At 48.3% G+C, this 13961-nt stretch overlaps 1 protein-coding gene across 1 annotated transcript in view; it reads left to right on the top strand.

The window, feature by feature from the left end:
* Nucleotides 1–13961, top strand: part of SH3PXD2B (SH3 and PX domains 2B) — a 74032-nt gene that overhangs the window by 31450 nt on the left and 28621 nt on the right. Inside the window, 2 exon segments of the mRNA XM_088521385.1 lie at nt 2854–2929; nt 13842–13918. Coding sequence (XP_088377511.1) covers nt 2854–2929; nt 13842–13918 — 153 coding nt within the window.

The raw sequence follows: 13961 nt of genomic DNA, 5'->3' as shown, positions 1-13961 counted from the left end.
TTTGCTTCCCTGTGGGGCCTTGCAGAAGGGCACCTTGCGAGGAAACCTGCCTGCCAGGCCTTGGCACGCTTTGGTTTCTGTAGCTCATCTTCTGATGCGTGTCTGGGCATCCCTCCTCACTATCAACATCATGGCTCGTGGGGTGGCTGCGCGTTTTCCCACTAGCAGGGCAGGATGCTCCGTCTGGCTCCTGGCAAGACTCTGTAATTGCTGATCCCCATCCTTCAAACTCCACAGGGGCACGATGGGCTGGAAAGGGTGCAAGAAGCGTTGAAACTTAGCAAACCTGGTGCCTGGGTTCCTCTCGGTGGCACCTCTCAACTCCAAATTTCACTTTTTCCCCTTGCTGTTAGATGCTGGTCCCTGCTGCAGCGTTCGGTCACGTTGGGCTGTGATGATGGGACTGTCAGCCCGTGACCAAGCGGATGGATTTCTGCAGACGTGGGCTCTGCTTGCACAGGCTGCCCGCCGTGCTTAGGGCCAGCTCTGGCCTCGTTTGCTTGAGAGGGAGATTTTAGCTTTGCTTCAACCACCAGCTTGGGTCTAGTAAGCGGGGGCACTGTCCTTGGCCACTGTCTCCGGTGCTGTGGGATGTGGCAGCCGGGCTGGCCGGGTGCCCACGTGCTCTGCCCTTCCAGCTTGCTGCTTTCCCCACCTTTCTCCTCCTTCCCAGCATTGCTGGGGCCACGCTGGGCTGGGCCGGTGTTCCCAGCGGAGTGGCAAGATGTGCTGCAGAGCACCAATGCGCTCATGTCCTGCTCTGCAGCCACCTTCAGCCTTTAAAAAAAGGCAGGAAATGGGGAACTTCCCAAGCTGAAGTCCTGGGTTGCTTTGGTGGGATCACATGGTTGGGAGCTCTGCAAAGAATGTCACTGATTTTGCAAGAACCTTGTGTCCAAGCACGTGTGTAGGGGAGAAAATGCAGCTTGCACTGCTTGTGCCTTGGAGTCTGTTAGTACTCCCAGGAGTGAGAAATCCTCAGGTCACATTCAAAAATCAGGGGAGGGGAAAGCTTCCCATGACTCAAGTGTTGCGTTGCTTAACAGTCATCAGATGTGTAGTATTTGTGACTTGTTTTGCTCGTCCTTCATCGGTCACAAGCTTTACCAAATCCTTTCCAAGAGGCAGAGTGGGCTCAGAGTCATTTAGGCTCCTCTTGCACATGGGTGCCATGCAGTGCCCTGCGTCTCCTGTGTAATCCTCCCTTTTCCCGGCCCAGGGGATGGACAGGAGGACGCTCCGTGCCCACAGCTCTGGTGAAACGGTGCTGGCCACCGCAGCCTGCGGTGACTCGGCCTCTCCCTGTCCCGGCCAGGCTCCGTCTGTGGCTTCCAGTAACGTCAGAGCAGTCTCGTTATTGCTGAGTCTGGATTCATTCTCTTTGTTGCAAACGCTTCAAAATTTGTATTGAAAAGAAGCTGTAAACACTGTCTGTTTGTGCTTAGTCTCATCCTGCTTTTGAGATGTGTTTGAGAGTTTCTTTTTTTTTCTTTTTTTTTTCCTCCCCGTTGTGTTTGTACGTGTTGGGGGTGGTTTATGTTTTTTCTTGAAATATCCTAGGAAAAATGCCTCCTTCCTTGCTCTTGCCCCCTCTCCTGCAAACTTCAAGTGCCTTTTGAGAGCAGAGAAAATAAAAGGCACGTATTGCATGTGACAAAGCAGGAGTGCAGAAGGTTATATGGATGAAAAAAGACTTAACGTTGTTATCGCAGCACTCAAAGCAAGATTGTGCCTAGCAGTAGAGGAATCCACAGCCCTCGGCTAGCAGCAGGTCGCCCCCTATAAAAGGCAGGTGAAAAATAGGTGCCAAAGAAGAGTTATGAAAAGCAGTGTGCCAAGCAGGGAGCTGGCTGGGAGGGAGTTGTGGTGCTGCTGGATGCATGGCTGTGCTCCTCCTCCTCCTCCTCCTCTTCAGCTTCACGTTAAGTGCAAAGCCCGATCCAGGTGGTGCCTCCTGGCAAGATGGAGCAAAGGAAATGCTGAAGACGTGGATCCTGCCAGGACTTAGGTGTTAAGCCCTGTGGATGCTGGAGGCCCAGATAGTTGTGTGCATGCCCTGAAGCAGCAGTGCAGACCCCTGATGAGAGGGGGAGTTGATTAGCAGCAAGCTTTGCTGAGGGAGACGTTATGACTCCAGCTGCATCGACAGATAAAATTCCTTGCCTGAGGTCTTGTGCTTAGGAGAAGAGTCCTAAGAGACTGTGAGCACTGGGAAAGACCAGACTTGCTGAGCGCAGTCCCCTACAGTCGCACCAAGCAGGGAACTGTTTGTTTAATGCTGAAAATCCCATAAAACAGCCCCTCCAGCCTTGCATAACCAAAGGCTTCCCCAAACTCAAGGCATATCTTTGTGGTGTTTTGCAAGCAAACATGAGCATGTGCTTTGAGTCCAAGTTAGCTGTAGTCCAGGAACTGTGTCAGTGTTGTGCTATGCTTGAGCTAATAAGCCTAAACTATGTGTTTTGGAGAAGTTTCTGAGCCTTAGTGCTTGAAGCAAATTGGGCTGAAACCCAATAGTTATAGAAATGCAGGTTACATTAAGTGCCCGTGATGCACAAAATGATAGTTGTAAGCACCATCAGTGGGGAAAAATGTCTTGGACCTTGAAAAGAGAGGAAACTGGGGAAAACACTGGTAAGAGCCCATGTTTCTGTGGCTGCTTTGGATGTGCAGTGTCCTGCAGCGGGCTCCGCTGTGCTCGCGGTGCCGCGGGTCACTGCGACCCGAGCAGCAGTGTTAGATGCAAACATCTGAGGCCTGTGCTGTTCTGCCTTCCCTCCTGCTGAGGAGAGGGGCCCTGTGGTGCTCCAGCTAATCACTGACTTTAATCACCTCTTGCATTTCCTTTTTTAGATGCAAATGCTGGACAAGTTTCCAATGGAAGGAGGTCAGAAGGACCCCAAGCAAAGGATCATCCCTTTCCTGCCAGGTAGGAGCAATGGGCTCCAGCAAAGACGATGCTGGTTTTGGCATGACAATTCGTTTTCCCTAGTATATATGCCCACACACCTGCTTTATATCTTACCTCTTGAACCATCATAGTAGTAGCAAGTTATTTGGTCAGCACTGTGCCCATTAAAACATTTATATTTGTTAGAAAGGGGCCCAGTGCTTGGCTAGCGTAGCACTGCAGACGGTGAGGAGGCTCCCCGGGAACTGTTTGCAGGCTGGTTTTCCTGCCACGTGTGACTCCAAGGGCTATGCAGAGAGAAGAAAATAGCAAATTGAATTCCAAATGATAAATGGAGCTGTTTGACAGTGATGGCTTCTTCCTGGGACGTTTGGGACTGGTTGCTCCAAGGCAGGACGTGCGTGGTGTGGCGCGTGCCCTGCCACAGCCCAAAATGCAGCTTAGCATTTCTGCGTCCCTAGGAAGCAATGTAAAGATCCATTCCAAACTTTTGAGGATTAGGGATTGCTTGTAGCTGCCTTTTCATGCTGCTATTGAGAGAGGGGAAAAAAACACATGGCAAAAATACTCAGGCAGAGGAGACCCTGATGCTTTTTCATACACCCATAACTAATGGACTTGACCACAAAGTTGTCTTTATCCTCATCCCCAAGTAGCTAATGGGTGCATTTAGAAATGTCATGGTACCATAATGGCTTCCAGTGACTGTCAAGTCCATTTAATGTAGCCCTGTGGACTGTGTTCTGCTTTATGTCTTTTTCTTTAGAAATGTAAAGCTGCCTAGTGGGGGTTTACTTTTCTTTGACTGGCATGAAGAAAATAATTTACCCTCTTTCACAAGTAAGAGCTGTATTGTCTGTATTCCCCTTGGAGGTATTTCTGATGTTGTCTTGTCCCGGGATTGAAACTTCAAGAAAACCAAAGCACACCTGACATTAGTGCAGAGGAAAAGTCATTGCTCAACTATTTTTCCCTGCCAGCAAGGAGTGGGGAGGAAAAGTGGAAGCCAAATTGGCAAAGGGCATAACTTGGAAAAATTGGAATTACAGTTTGGCTGTGTTGCACTTGTGAAGAATTCCCACCAAAATGCTGCTGTTTTTGGAAGGGCGTGATTTGGCTCAGGAAGCCTGTCCTGAACACTGATCCTTGCAACTCACTCCTTAGTATTTATTTCTTCTTCTTTCTTTTGAAATGGTTCCCCTTTGCTAAGTGTCATGTCACTGGGATTTCCACTGGAGGATAAGGGGTTGAAGGCACTGGGGGGGAAAAAAAAAAAAAAAAAAAAAAGGCAGAGTTTTGTGTTATAAAGCAGTTTGGGGATGGTAGGATGGCCATGCTCTGTACTGCCTAGCTAGCTTAGTTTGTGTGCAGACTTTTGTCCTTCTGCCCTAGTCTCCTTTCTGCTATAGGATTAAATAATACAGTTTTCAGAGGTCACCCTTTGACTTAGAAAATTGCTAGAATATGCTTCCATTAGTGTTTTTTTCTTGACATACCATTTCTGGAATGGCTTGCAATAGTTGGTAAGAGCGAGTGCTGCTGTGGTGGTTTTGCCACATCTTCTTCGTGGTGAGGAGGTGAGTGAGAACGGGGTGGCCTCCTCGTGAGCGTGGTGGTGACGCAGCTGGCCCCACATGGTGAGGTGGCTTGAAAGTTGTGTCTGCCCCCAAAAGACGACTTCACTTGGGAGTAGGAGCAGGCGCTCAGTAGTTACTGGCAATGCTAGAGGATGTGGAAAACAGTATAGTTCCTTTCTGGATCAGTTCATGGCCTTCCCGGTTCAGGATGGCAGTAGAACTTTTTTGCTTAAAACTGAACCCCGACTGGCTGTCTCTGACTGCATGTGCCTTCAGAAAGAATTCAGTGCAAACAGGCTAAGGTCTTCCTCTGCTAATTGTGCAAGGGGTAATGGGGTACACTTAGACATGCTAAGTCAGTGATGAGGTTCAGCTTCTGAATACCGTAGTTTGTTTCCAGTCCCCTTTTTTAGCAAAATTTTAGCATCTGAATTTCATTACTAGTGAAGATTTGGCTCCAGTGGGCTTACTGAAAATATGTTGCTTTCTGGGAAGCCAGTTCTATGGTAATATTAGACAATGTGGCCACCAAAGTACTGAAAAATGTCTCCTGCTACCCTGTGCGTCCTGCTGCCGCTGCATTCTTAGCAAACCCCTAAGCCTCAAGCTCAGGGTCAGCACCGCGACCTGAGGAGATGCCATCTGGGATTGTCTCTCAGACTGGTTTCCTGGAATGGGAAGAAAGCCCCGTGATTACTCTGTTATAGCATCCAGCCCAAAGGAATGCTGTTCACTTTGTGTTACTTTGTGTGTTCCTGTTGTTTGTTTCATAGATTCAACTTGGAAATTTCTGGAGGTTTTGGGGCTTTTGCAGTAGGTCTCTGATTACAACAAAAAATACTCTTGTAGGTGGAAGCCCTTCAGCTCACTCATCTCTTCTAAGTTATGAAGCTGAATTCTCAGAAGTGGAGTTTGGAGCCAGGGGTTCTCCTTTCCAGGGTGTCAGCACAGAACTCATCCTGTCGCACAGCTTGGTTTTGTCAGGTTCAGACTGGCAGTACGTTATGGCGCTTAGCACTGTCCCTGCAAATCCTGTGCTGCCATATAGGGGAATTTGGAAGTGAACTCTTGGCTACTTCTGCTGGCTTTGAGCCACTGACACATCCTGCCCAGCCTCGGGGGGTGTTGAGGATGGCGCTCTGAAATGCCTTTGGCTCCCCCAGCACACCATGGTATCCGCTGCGGACTCCGGCCCGGCCTCGGGAGCCAGGGACGGGCTCTGTGCAGGGCAGTCCCGGCAGCTCGGCCCTTGCACGGAGGAGCTGACCTGCTAAGGGTTACATGTTTGTTGGCTGGGGACATGATGGTATGGAGACCCCAGGAAAGAATGAACTAAGAAAACAAATGAGCTCAGTTGGGCCAGTTGTATAAGGGCTTTGCCAGATCTTTCAGGAAACAGCTTTTATAAGGAGAGTGGAGCCTTCCAAACTTTGTACAGCCCAAGTGGCCTGGAGCTCATTCTGGCCAGTCTGCTTCTCTCGAAATGTGAACCTCCACAAGGAGGGGTTGCCTGAAGCTGAGCTAATGTTGGCTGTAAAACTGCTTTTTAGGAAGCTCGAGCTTACAGACAATAGCAAACTCCCAAGGAGAGGGAGGGAGAAAAAGATTTGGTGGGATCGCTTTACAGAGCAGAAGGATGCCTGCTTTCTACCCCCTTCCAGCATGCTGACCTGCTCAGGGTGGGCATCAGTGCTGTCCACATGGCTTGAGACTTTCCTCCCAGAACTGCTGTGGAGATACTAACAGCTCCCTGTGAAGGAGGAGAAGGCAAGTCACCCCTTTTCCAGCTGTTCGAACCTCTGGCTCCATCATGTGCAGTTGCCCATAGATGGAGCAGTTACAGCTCTCTGCTTTAGCAAGACGGCAGCTCTGCCCCAGTGCTGCTGCATGGACCATCTCAGGCCAGCTCGGAGCCCATAACCAGTAGCTGCCTTTTCTGTAGGGCCTCAGCTAATGCTGTTAAGGTGCAGACAGTATTACCCCAGGGAGAGTACTGTGCTGAAGCAGTTGCTCTGCTTCTCACCCTCAAGCTGTCTTTAAATGAGCTAACTGAAATTTCTCTCCATAGAAAGCTGCTGCAGACACTCGGAGGAAAGGCCTTGAGATTGTTTTATTCCACTGAACTCTTACATTTCTCAGTGAACTCCTCTTTTGGTGAGCTGTGATAGGGCTTTGGAGAAGGCTTTGGATCATCTTTCCGTGCAGTTCCACTTTCAAGAACATGAAGATGATGGCAGCCTGCTGAGAGTGATGAGATGGCCAGAGTTACCCTGGATTTACTAGGCAGAAGGTTGCCCCTCCTCCTCTGCCTTCCTCTCTACCCTTGTTCTCTGCAGGGGGTTGGACTAAATGATCTCTAGGTCCCTTCCAACCTCTGCCATTCCGTGATGGGAACCCGAGATACTGAGTTTTGCCACTGAGCTGGGTGGGAAAGAAAAAGCACCTGTTCTTGCTTCAGCAAACCACCCCAGGGGTACCCTGAAGAACTTTACAGTTTTAGCCTAGACCAAAACCTTTTTCCTGTATCAAAGGCATCAAAGACAACCAGTAGCATCCTGGGGTCTTCCTACTCTTTTTCTTCCATGGACGCTTCAGCTCTCTTAAGTTTATCCTCTGGACAACTCATCCAACACCGGAGAGATATCCCTATCTCCTGTTTTGCCTATATTTCTCTCAATATCAGGCACAAATAAGACTAGCTGTGCTCCCTCCATTTGATCTCAAACTACAGGAGTACTTGGAGCTGGCTCTGTAGACGTTTGTCTTTGCTTCAGGCATGTGCAACTTCATGCTTATCATATACCCAGGCCAGCTACAAAGGCATTTTGCTGGTCCCCCCGTCTGTTTTTTTTGCTGGGGTATCCTCACAGTTCAGAGCTTTGCCAGAGGTGCGAAGTGCAGAACTCCCACACCTGCTTCCCCATCCTAGGACTAGCCCACGTAGCTGGCTGCTTCGTGGGCTGCGACTGATTATGTGCACACTTGGGGCTGCCTTTTTTTGAAGTGAGTTTGGATCCCATGCCAGGGAAAATCTGGAAGTGATTTGAAAGGTGCAGAGAAGTGAATTCTTTCCGAGGCAGTGGGGCGGGGGAGAGTGGGGGAGAGTCCTTCAGGGTAAAGCAAGAGGCACAGACGTTTTTCCACTCTTGAAATATCTGGCTGCTTTAGTGGCTGTGACCAGCAGGGTGATGTGTTTTAGGTTCTTTGCCCCTCTAGCTTGATTAAGATCCAGTGACAGTCTTTGGCTCAAAAGGATCCTCAACCATTTTGCTGGTTGCAATGCCTCTGCATCCTTTCCCTCTGTTCCTTGCTTCCCGGTGTAACTTCAGCTCTGCCCGGAGAATTCCCGTAGGAGTGAGTCCTATTACCCTCCCTGTCTGTTTGGAGAGATTAACCCCTCTTTTAGGCTGCCTGCTCTGTCTCATGCTGCTGGAGACCTAATTCCTTATCAGCCCTTTCCCCATCCTCTCGTGACACTTTGCAGGCCTTGATGAATAGCTGAGATGGCCGAAGCGGCACCCCTTGTGCTCAGTTGTCAGATAAAGCAAAGCAGCTTTGATCAGCTGCAAAAGGGGGTTGCTTCAACTGCAGGGGGATCAGAAGCTTTCTGGCATTGGAAGAGTTTTTGGGGGTGGACAGAGCATCTTGACAGGGTGCCAGGGTGTGGGTGCCAGACATCGTGACCTGCCTTGGGCCAGTTGGCCACCAGGCAACACGCTGATGTGCAAATGAACAGGGAAGAGACTGAGGTCTGAGGACAAGAGAGGCTTCTGCCCTGGAATACCTATTTCTCCTTGATCCATTGAGGAAGGTGGAGGGAAGAAGAGGTGTTGAGAGGACAAGCGGACGATGAAACTCCTCGTAAGGTTTGTTTCCTACCTTAAGACTACCTGTAGTTGTATTAAGAACATAGTATGGGCTCCTTTGAGGAGCTGACGGAGCCTCATGGTGGGTACCGTCAGTTCCAAATAAAATTTAACTGGGCCTGGAAACATTGTCTTGCTGTGCAGAGCCCCAAGAGGCAACCAAGGTGCTGTGAGCATAGGGGAGCTGGAAGCATCCAGCTCTGGAGCGTGGCCAGCAGCCGGTAGCAGAGGGGTCACTTGGCTGCTTGTCCAGTGGCTGAGCCCCAGGCAGCAGGACTGCTAGGACACGCCACGCGACACCTTTGGCTTGCGTGAGACTTATGGGGCACTCTGGATGGATTTGCTAGCTATCCATCCTGTTGGATGAATTCCTGCTGATGTGCAGTGGGGGGAAGCAAATAACAGTGGTGGAGGGATGGGGTGCCCTGGATGAAGAGAAGAAAGGAGTGGAGCTGAAGTGGTGGGACACAGCTATAGCTTTGTAAGCGGAGGGCACCGGGTCTCAGAAAGCCGTGAGCTGTGTCCGCTGAACTGATGGTGCCTCACACCACCATGCAGGAGCTGTACGCTCGTTTTTCCAGGCTCCCCTCCCAGTAGGGCAAGGCACAGGAACGGCTCCCTCCCATTAATTCAGAGCTGCCTGCTGCTAGAGAAAGGAAATGGAGCCGCAGAAACAAAGCAGGCGTCGGAGCTGGCAAGATCCTGTCGGATGGGTTCGAAGAGGAGGGAGGGAGGAGGTCAAACAGGGCAAGGAAAAGAGCAGGAATTAGCTGAGGGTCCATAGCTGGATTTCCAAGTCTCTGCCACATTTGCTCTCTGTCTGCTGAGCCGAGGAGATGGGCTGCTTGCTCCCATCTCAGAAGTCCTACAGATGTGGCCAGGTGTTGGCTTTGTGGTAGGCTGGGTTTTTTTGCTTAGATTTTCCCAGCTTTGGGAGCCAGCTGTGCTGACCCTGCCTCTGTCACTGAGGACCCCAGTGTGTCCCATGAGGGCTTGGTCCATCAGAGACACCTCGGGGGGGCTACGCACGGCTGCCCCCGCCAGAGAAGCGTTCGTCCAGCCAGCTGGTTAGTTTGACGAACAAACCAGGGTCAACACAGATAAAATGAATAAACAAATGCTGGGGTCAGCGGAAGGAAGCAGGAGACGAGGCTCCTGCTGCTTTGATACTCCAGGATTTGAGATCCTGCACTTGCCCCCATGCTCCTGGGTCATGACTAAAGGACCTGGAGAATTTTGGGAAAGCGCTGCATAAAGAGCTATGTATTTTTATTATTTTTGGGTGACAAAATTTGATTTAGACTCTGATGTCCTCTTGGGGTAAATATTTCTGGTAGTTTACTCTTTTTCTAAATAAAACTAATCCCTGTTACTCCAAAGCAACCCTACAATAATAAACCGATCTGCCTTGCCTAATTCTGCCCAGCAGCTGTAACCAATCAATAGGTATATGAAATGTGATACAAGGGGAGATATCACAGGGAATGTCCTCCCAGTGTTGCACTGAAGATCAGTGGAGAGAGGCTTCATTTGCTTTGATTTTTTTTTCTTTAAGGAGTTGCATTGATTTCAGTACTCTTCTTTTTGCTTTTATACCTTTGAACTGTGAAGGGTGAGTTGTGCTGGCCAGGCTTCTCCAGTGAAAGTGCTGCTGGTGGAGAACAGCAGCACTCCCAGGTAATGCTTACAAATCAGATACTTGCAGAACACCTCACTGCTGCTCCGAGAGGCAGTAAGAGATGTAAATCAAAGCAGGTGCAATGCTTTAGTGCAGCTCTAGTTATATGAATGTACTGTAGCACTCCATAAATGTATTTGCCAGAGTAAAGTGTTGTATAACATGTAAAACCAAAGAAAGGACACCTTCAAAGTTGGAATGTGCATGCAGAGTGTCTTCAGGCCCACTGTCCTCCTCACTTCTTTCCTGTAGTTTTTTTTCTAGTTTTTAGGATCCAGACAGCAAGCAGTATGTCCTGTAGTGTGGAGTACTTTGCCCTGAGGCAGTGAGTCTGTATGATGCCTTTCCTCCATCTTCTTTTTCCAAAATCAACTTACTTGGCACATTCCTATGTGATAAAAGTTCAGTCCACTTCTCTCAGCTTTGTGTGGATGAAGGACAGTGTGTTTTACTGCATTTTCTTGTGCTAACGGAGAGGAGACTCATTGCCCTGATGCGAATGCGTAACCTTTTACATAGGTAAACATGAAAATATAATCATTTCCTTTCAGTTTTCTGGGTGTTGAGTTGTGGGAAGGTAGTGAGGTGGCTTCTGCAGCAGTACGTCCTTACAACTGATAAAAGAAAACCACTAATGAGAGCGACCTGCCAAATTATCTTCCTCCCAGTTTTCCTCTTTGCATTTCTCTTACTGAGGCTGATGCTGAGGGTAAGAGCATGGCTATGAGGATGTTAGGATTAAACAGTAACTGAAGTGAATATCATCCTGGGATGTTCTTACACAGAAGGTCGAGGCGGTGGTGGTTACTGGAGTAATTTTGGCTGAGTTTGCAGGCAGGCTGCAGCCAGGGAGCCGAATGGCCGCATCACGATTGCTGTTGTCCTTGTCTCACTGGGTAACTTGAAGGCTGCAACGTCTGTGCTCCCTTTGCTGCAGCTCTGCGTCTCTCGTGCCGCAGAGTTACTGTGGGACTGGGAGACTTTGCTGAAAGGAACCCAGCCCCAGGGACTTTCCCCCTTTTCTACTGGCATCTTTTGGTGCTGATGTTTCTTCCTCCTGCTGAATACCAGGCTAAGAGTTGTTACAGGCTCCCAGAGGCAGCCAAAAAAGTGTAGAAAGCAGAAGATGCTTAGAAACAGATGTGGGTGATTGGCACCATTGCCTTCACTGGATCCCTGGAGCTAAAGCAATGAAGGCTGTGGATACAGGATGAATGACATCAAGCATTTCTCCTGCATTAGGTAGTCTTAAGCCATGTGAAAAGCTCCAGTGGCAGCAGTCACTCCTGTTTTGCAGATGCGGCTGCAGGAGGATGTGCCCAAGGTTTTTACCTTTGCACCCCCTTGACACAGCGTTGTCCATCCTTCCCTTTCAAGAAACAAAAAAGTTGTTTCCTGCTTGATTGCTCTTCAAGTAAAGCTTTTATAGCCGTATCTGGAAGTACTGGGAGGATCTACAGTTTTTGTTAATTAGGCATTTTCCTAAAAAACAGCTTTTTGTTACAAAATAAACATTCTTGTTGACAAGTATTAGCCCTAGAGTAAATCAAGCAGGGAATTGGATTTCTTGTTGGTTTATATTTTCAGTGCCTGAGCTAATTTAAGATCATTTCATTTGTTATGATATATTTATTCTGCATAACTATAATCCTTTATTATTATTATTCACTACCATCTGCTCATTAAATGTTTAAGTATTCCCACACTCTGAGCTTAATATTTTAGAAATTTATAATGTTCTCGCCCATCAGTGATTTCATTTTGGCACACTTAAAAACAATACAGCTATTCCTTACAACTGGCAAAGAATTACTGTGATCTATTCATCTTTTTAAAAAAAAATCTTTGTTCAGATAGAAAACCATGCAGAAAGTTCACGACGGTTCCTTGTGAGAGGGAAAATCGCTCCATTATTTGCTTGCGTATTGGAAAATAGTTGCTAGAAGCAAGGAAAGGAGCTTTGAGCTGGTTGTTGGTCCCTTTCCCGCGTAGTCTTTCCAGACAAGTTCTGTTCCCAGGCTATTGATCCTCAAAAACAAAAGGGCAGATTGCACAGAAGAGCATCTTTTGTTTCACTGCACTGTGCAGACTGCCAGACATGGAATGCGTTTCAGAGCACAGCGTTTCCCACCATGAACATCTCAGCCCCTCGCTGTCAGCATGACAGAAATGAGAAGCAATCCCTCTGGTATGAGACAGTTTGACCCTTTGAATTACACTGGAGGGCAAGTATAGGGCTCATTCTGACTGAGTGTTATGTGCTCCCTTTGACAGTCCAGTTTCGAAGGCATTCAACATTAACTGAGGCTAATTGGAGATTTGGCTCCTCCATAAAGTTCTGATTCATGTTTCTTGCACGCTTAAGTGGATTGTTTTAGTTCATCTCTGCTTAAAAAAAAAAAGTATTTGCAAGCTGCAGCTGCAGGAGTCGTGCATGTTCCTGTTCCTGGACAATTTATAGAGCAGCAGAGTAGAGATCCCTGGTTTTGAAAATTGTGATAGACGTGATCCTTTCCACACGTGCTGTTCACAAGTTATCTCGATGTCACCCTGGTTTCCTCAATGCCTTGGCTTCTGTGAAGGCTTATGGTGGTTGAAGCTAGTTCTGGTACAACGAAGAGGTATGTAGCTCTCCAGGGAGCTTTTTTCTTTCCTGATACTCTTTGCACAGAGATGTGTCGATATTTGGTTACAAGAAGAGTTTGGCTTCCGGGTTGCCCACTGTTGCACCCTCGCAAGGGAAGGGCTTACATGGACAGACGCATCGGTCTCAGTGAGTATGATGTTGTGGTTAGAAATCCAAGCAGGGACAGCTGCTTCCCTGTCACTCTCTCTGGGTGTATAAAAACTGTCAGGACGAAATTGAGGAAACTTTGTTACCCTCTCCCTGCGACATCTTTTAGGTTGTTGTATCACAAAGCAGTGCTGGTTTATGTTCCTGTTCTTTGGAAAGTGCCTGTCTGAAATCCTACCGTGTACCAGCCCTTTTGATCACTCAATCTATATGTGTATGTTTTTCCCTGTCTGTTAATGGCTTTTGTCTCATTAAATGCCAGAGAGGCTCTTCTCTGTGAAGGCAGCTTGAAGCATTTAGGACTCATTAGACTTCAAAGGCAACAGGCTGGTACCGCAAGTAAGGGAGGAGGAAATAGAGTGACAAGAGGATTCCGTTAATGGACAGTAAAAATAAACCCCAGACAGGAAGGAAAATCCTATAGGTCTGACTCAGAGCTGCAATCCTAAGGCTGTGGCTTCAATGACTGATTCAGCAGTGGAGCTGCACACAGAGATGCCCTCTGACTTGGCTTCTGTCCACGCTAGGTTTGAATACCTCAGTAGTTGGGGTCTGCAACGAGGCTAAGGTCCACAGAGTCACTTTGCTTTTCGGACAAGTGCTTCCATTTGACCTGTACACCCATGACTCTAGTCCCTGCAGCCTCTGGGTTTGCATCCAGCAGTCTGTGAGGTGCCAGGCACTTGCTTTGATGGGAGCTGCTCCCCCGTGTCCACCTTGTGAAGGGAAACCCTAGTGATGAGGGAAGACGGGAATGTAGCTTGCTGATAATTGTTCCCTTCTCCCTATCCCTCCCCCTAAATAGGCTTGCCATTTTAAATATGCTTTAATAAGGTCTTTAATCCATAGGAAGGAAGGGATGCTGTGATAGGTAAGGTGCTGTGATAGGTAAGGTACTGTTGGCTAGATCAGAGCATGGAGGGAACAGATCTTGACAAAGAGGCTCAAAAGAGATGATATGTGAACAGAAGCATCTTGCTGACCAGCTCTTCTGTGTTCGTTTCTCCTGTTTCAGGGAAGATCCTCTTCCGCCGAAGTCACATCCGAGATGTCGCGGTCAAGCGGCTGATACCTATTGATGAGTACTGCAAGGTAAGGGCACGTCCCTGGCTTCAGGCAGATGGCACCGCTTGGA

This window comes from Tinamus guttatus, unplaced genomic scaffold, assembly GCF_059628265.1.
Source record: "Tinamus guttatus ecotype Peru unplaced genomic scaffold, ASM5962826v1 Tinamus_guttatus_pri_ptg000007l, whole genome shotgun sequence".
In the NCBI taxonomy this organism is placed as follows: domain Eukaryota; kingdom Metazoa; phylum Chordata; class Aves; order Tinamiformes; family Tinamidae; genus Tinamus; species Tinamus guttatus.
Note: the sequence above shows the minus strand (reverse complement) of the source record. Positions and strands in the feature narration are given on the sequence as shown.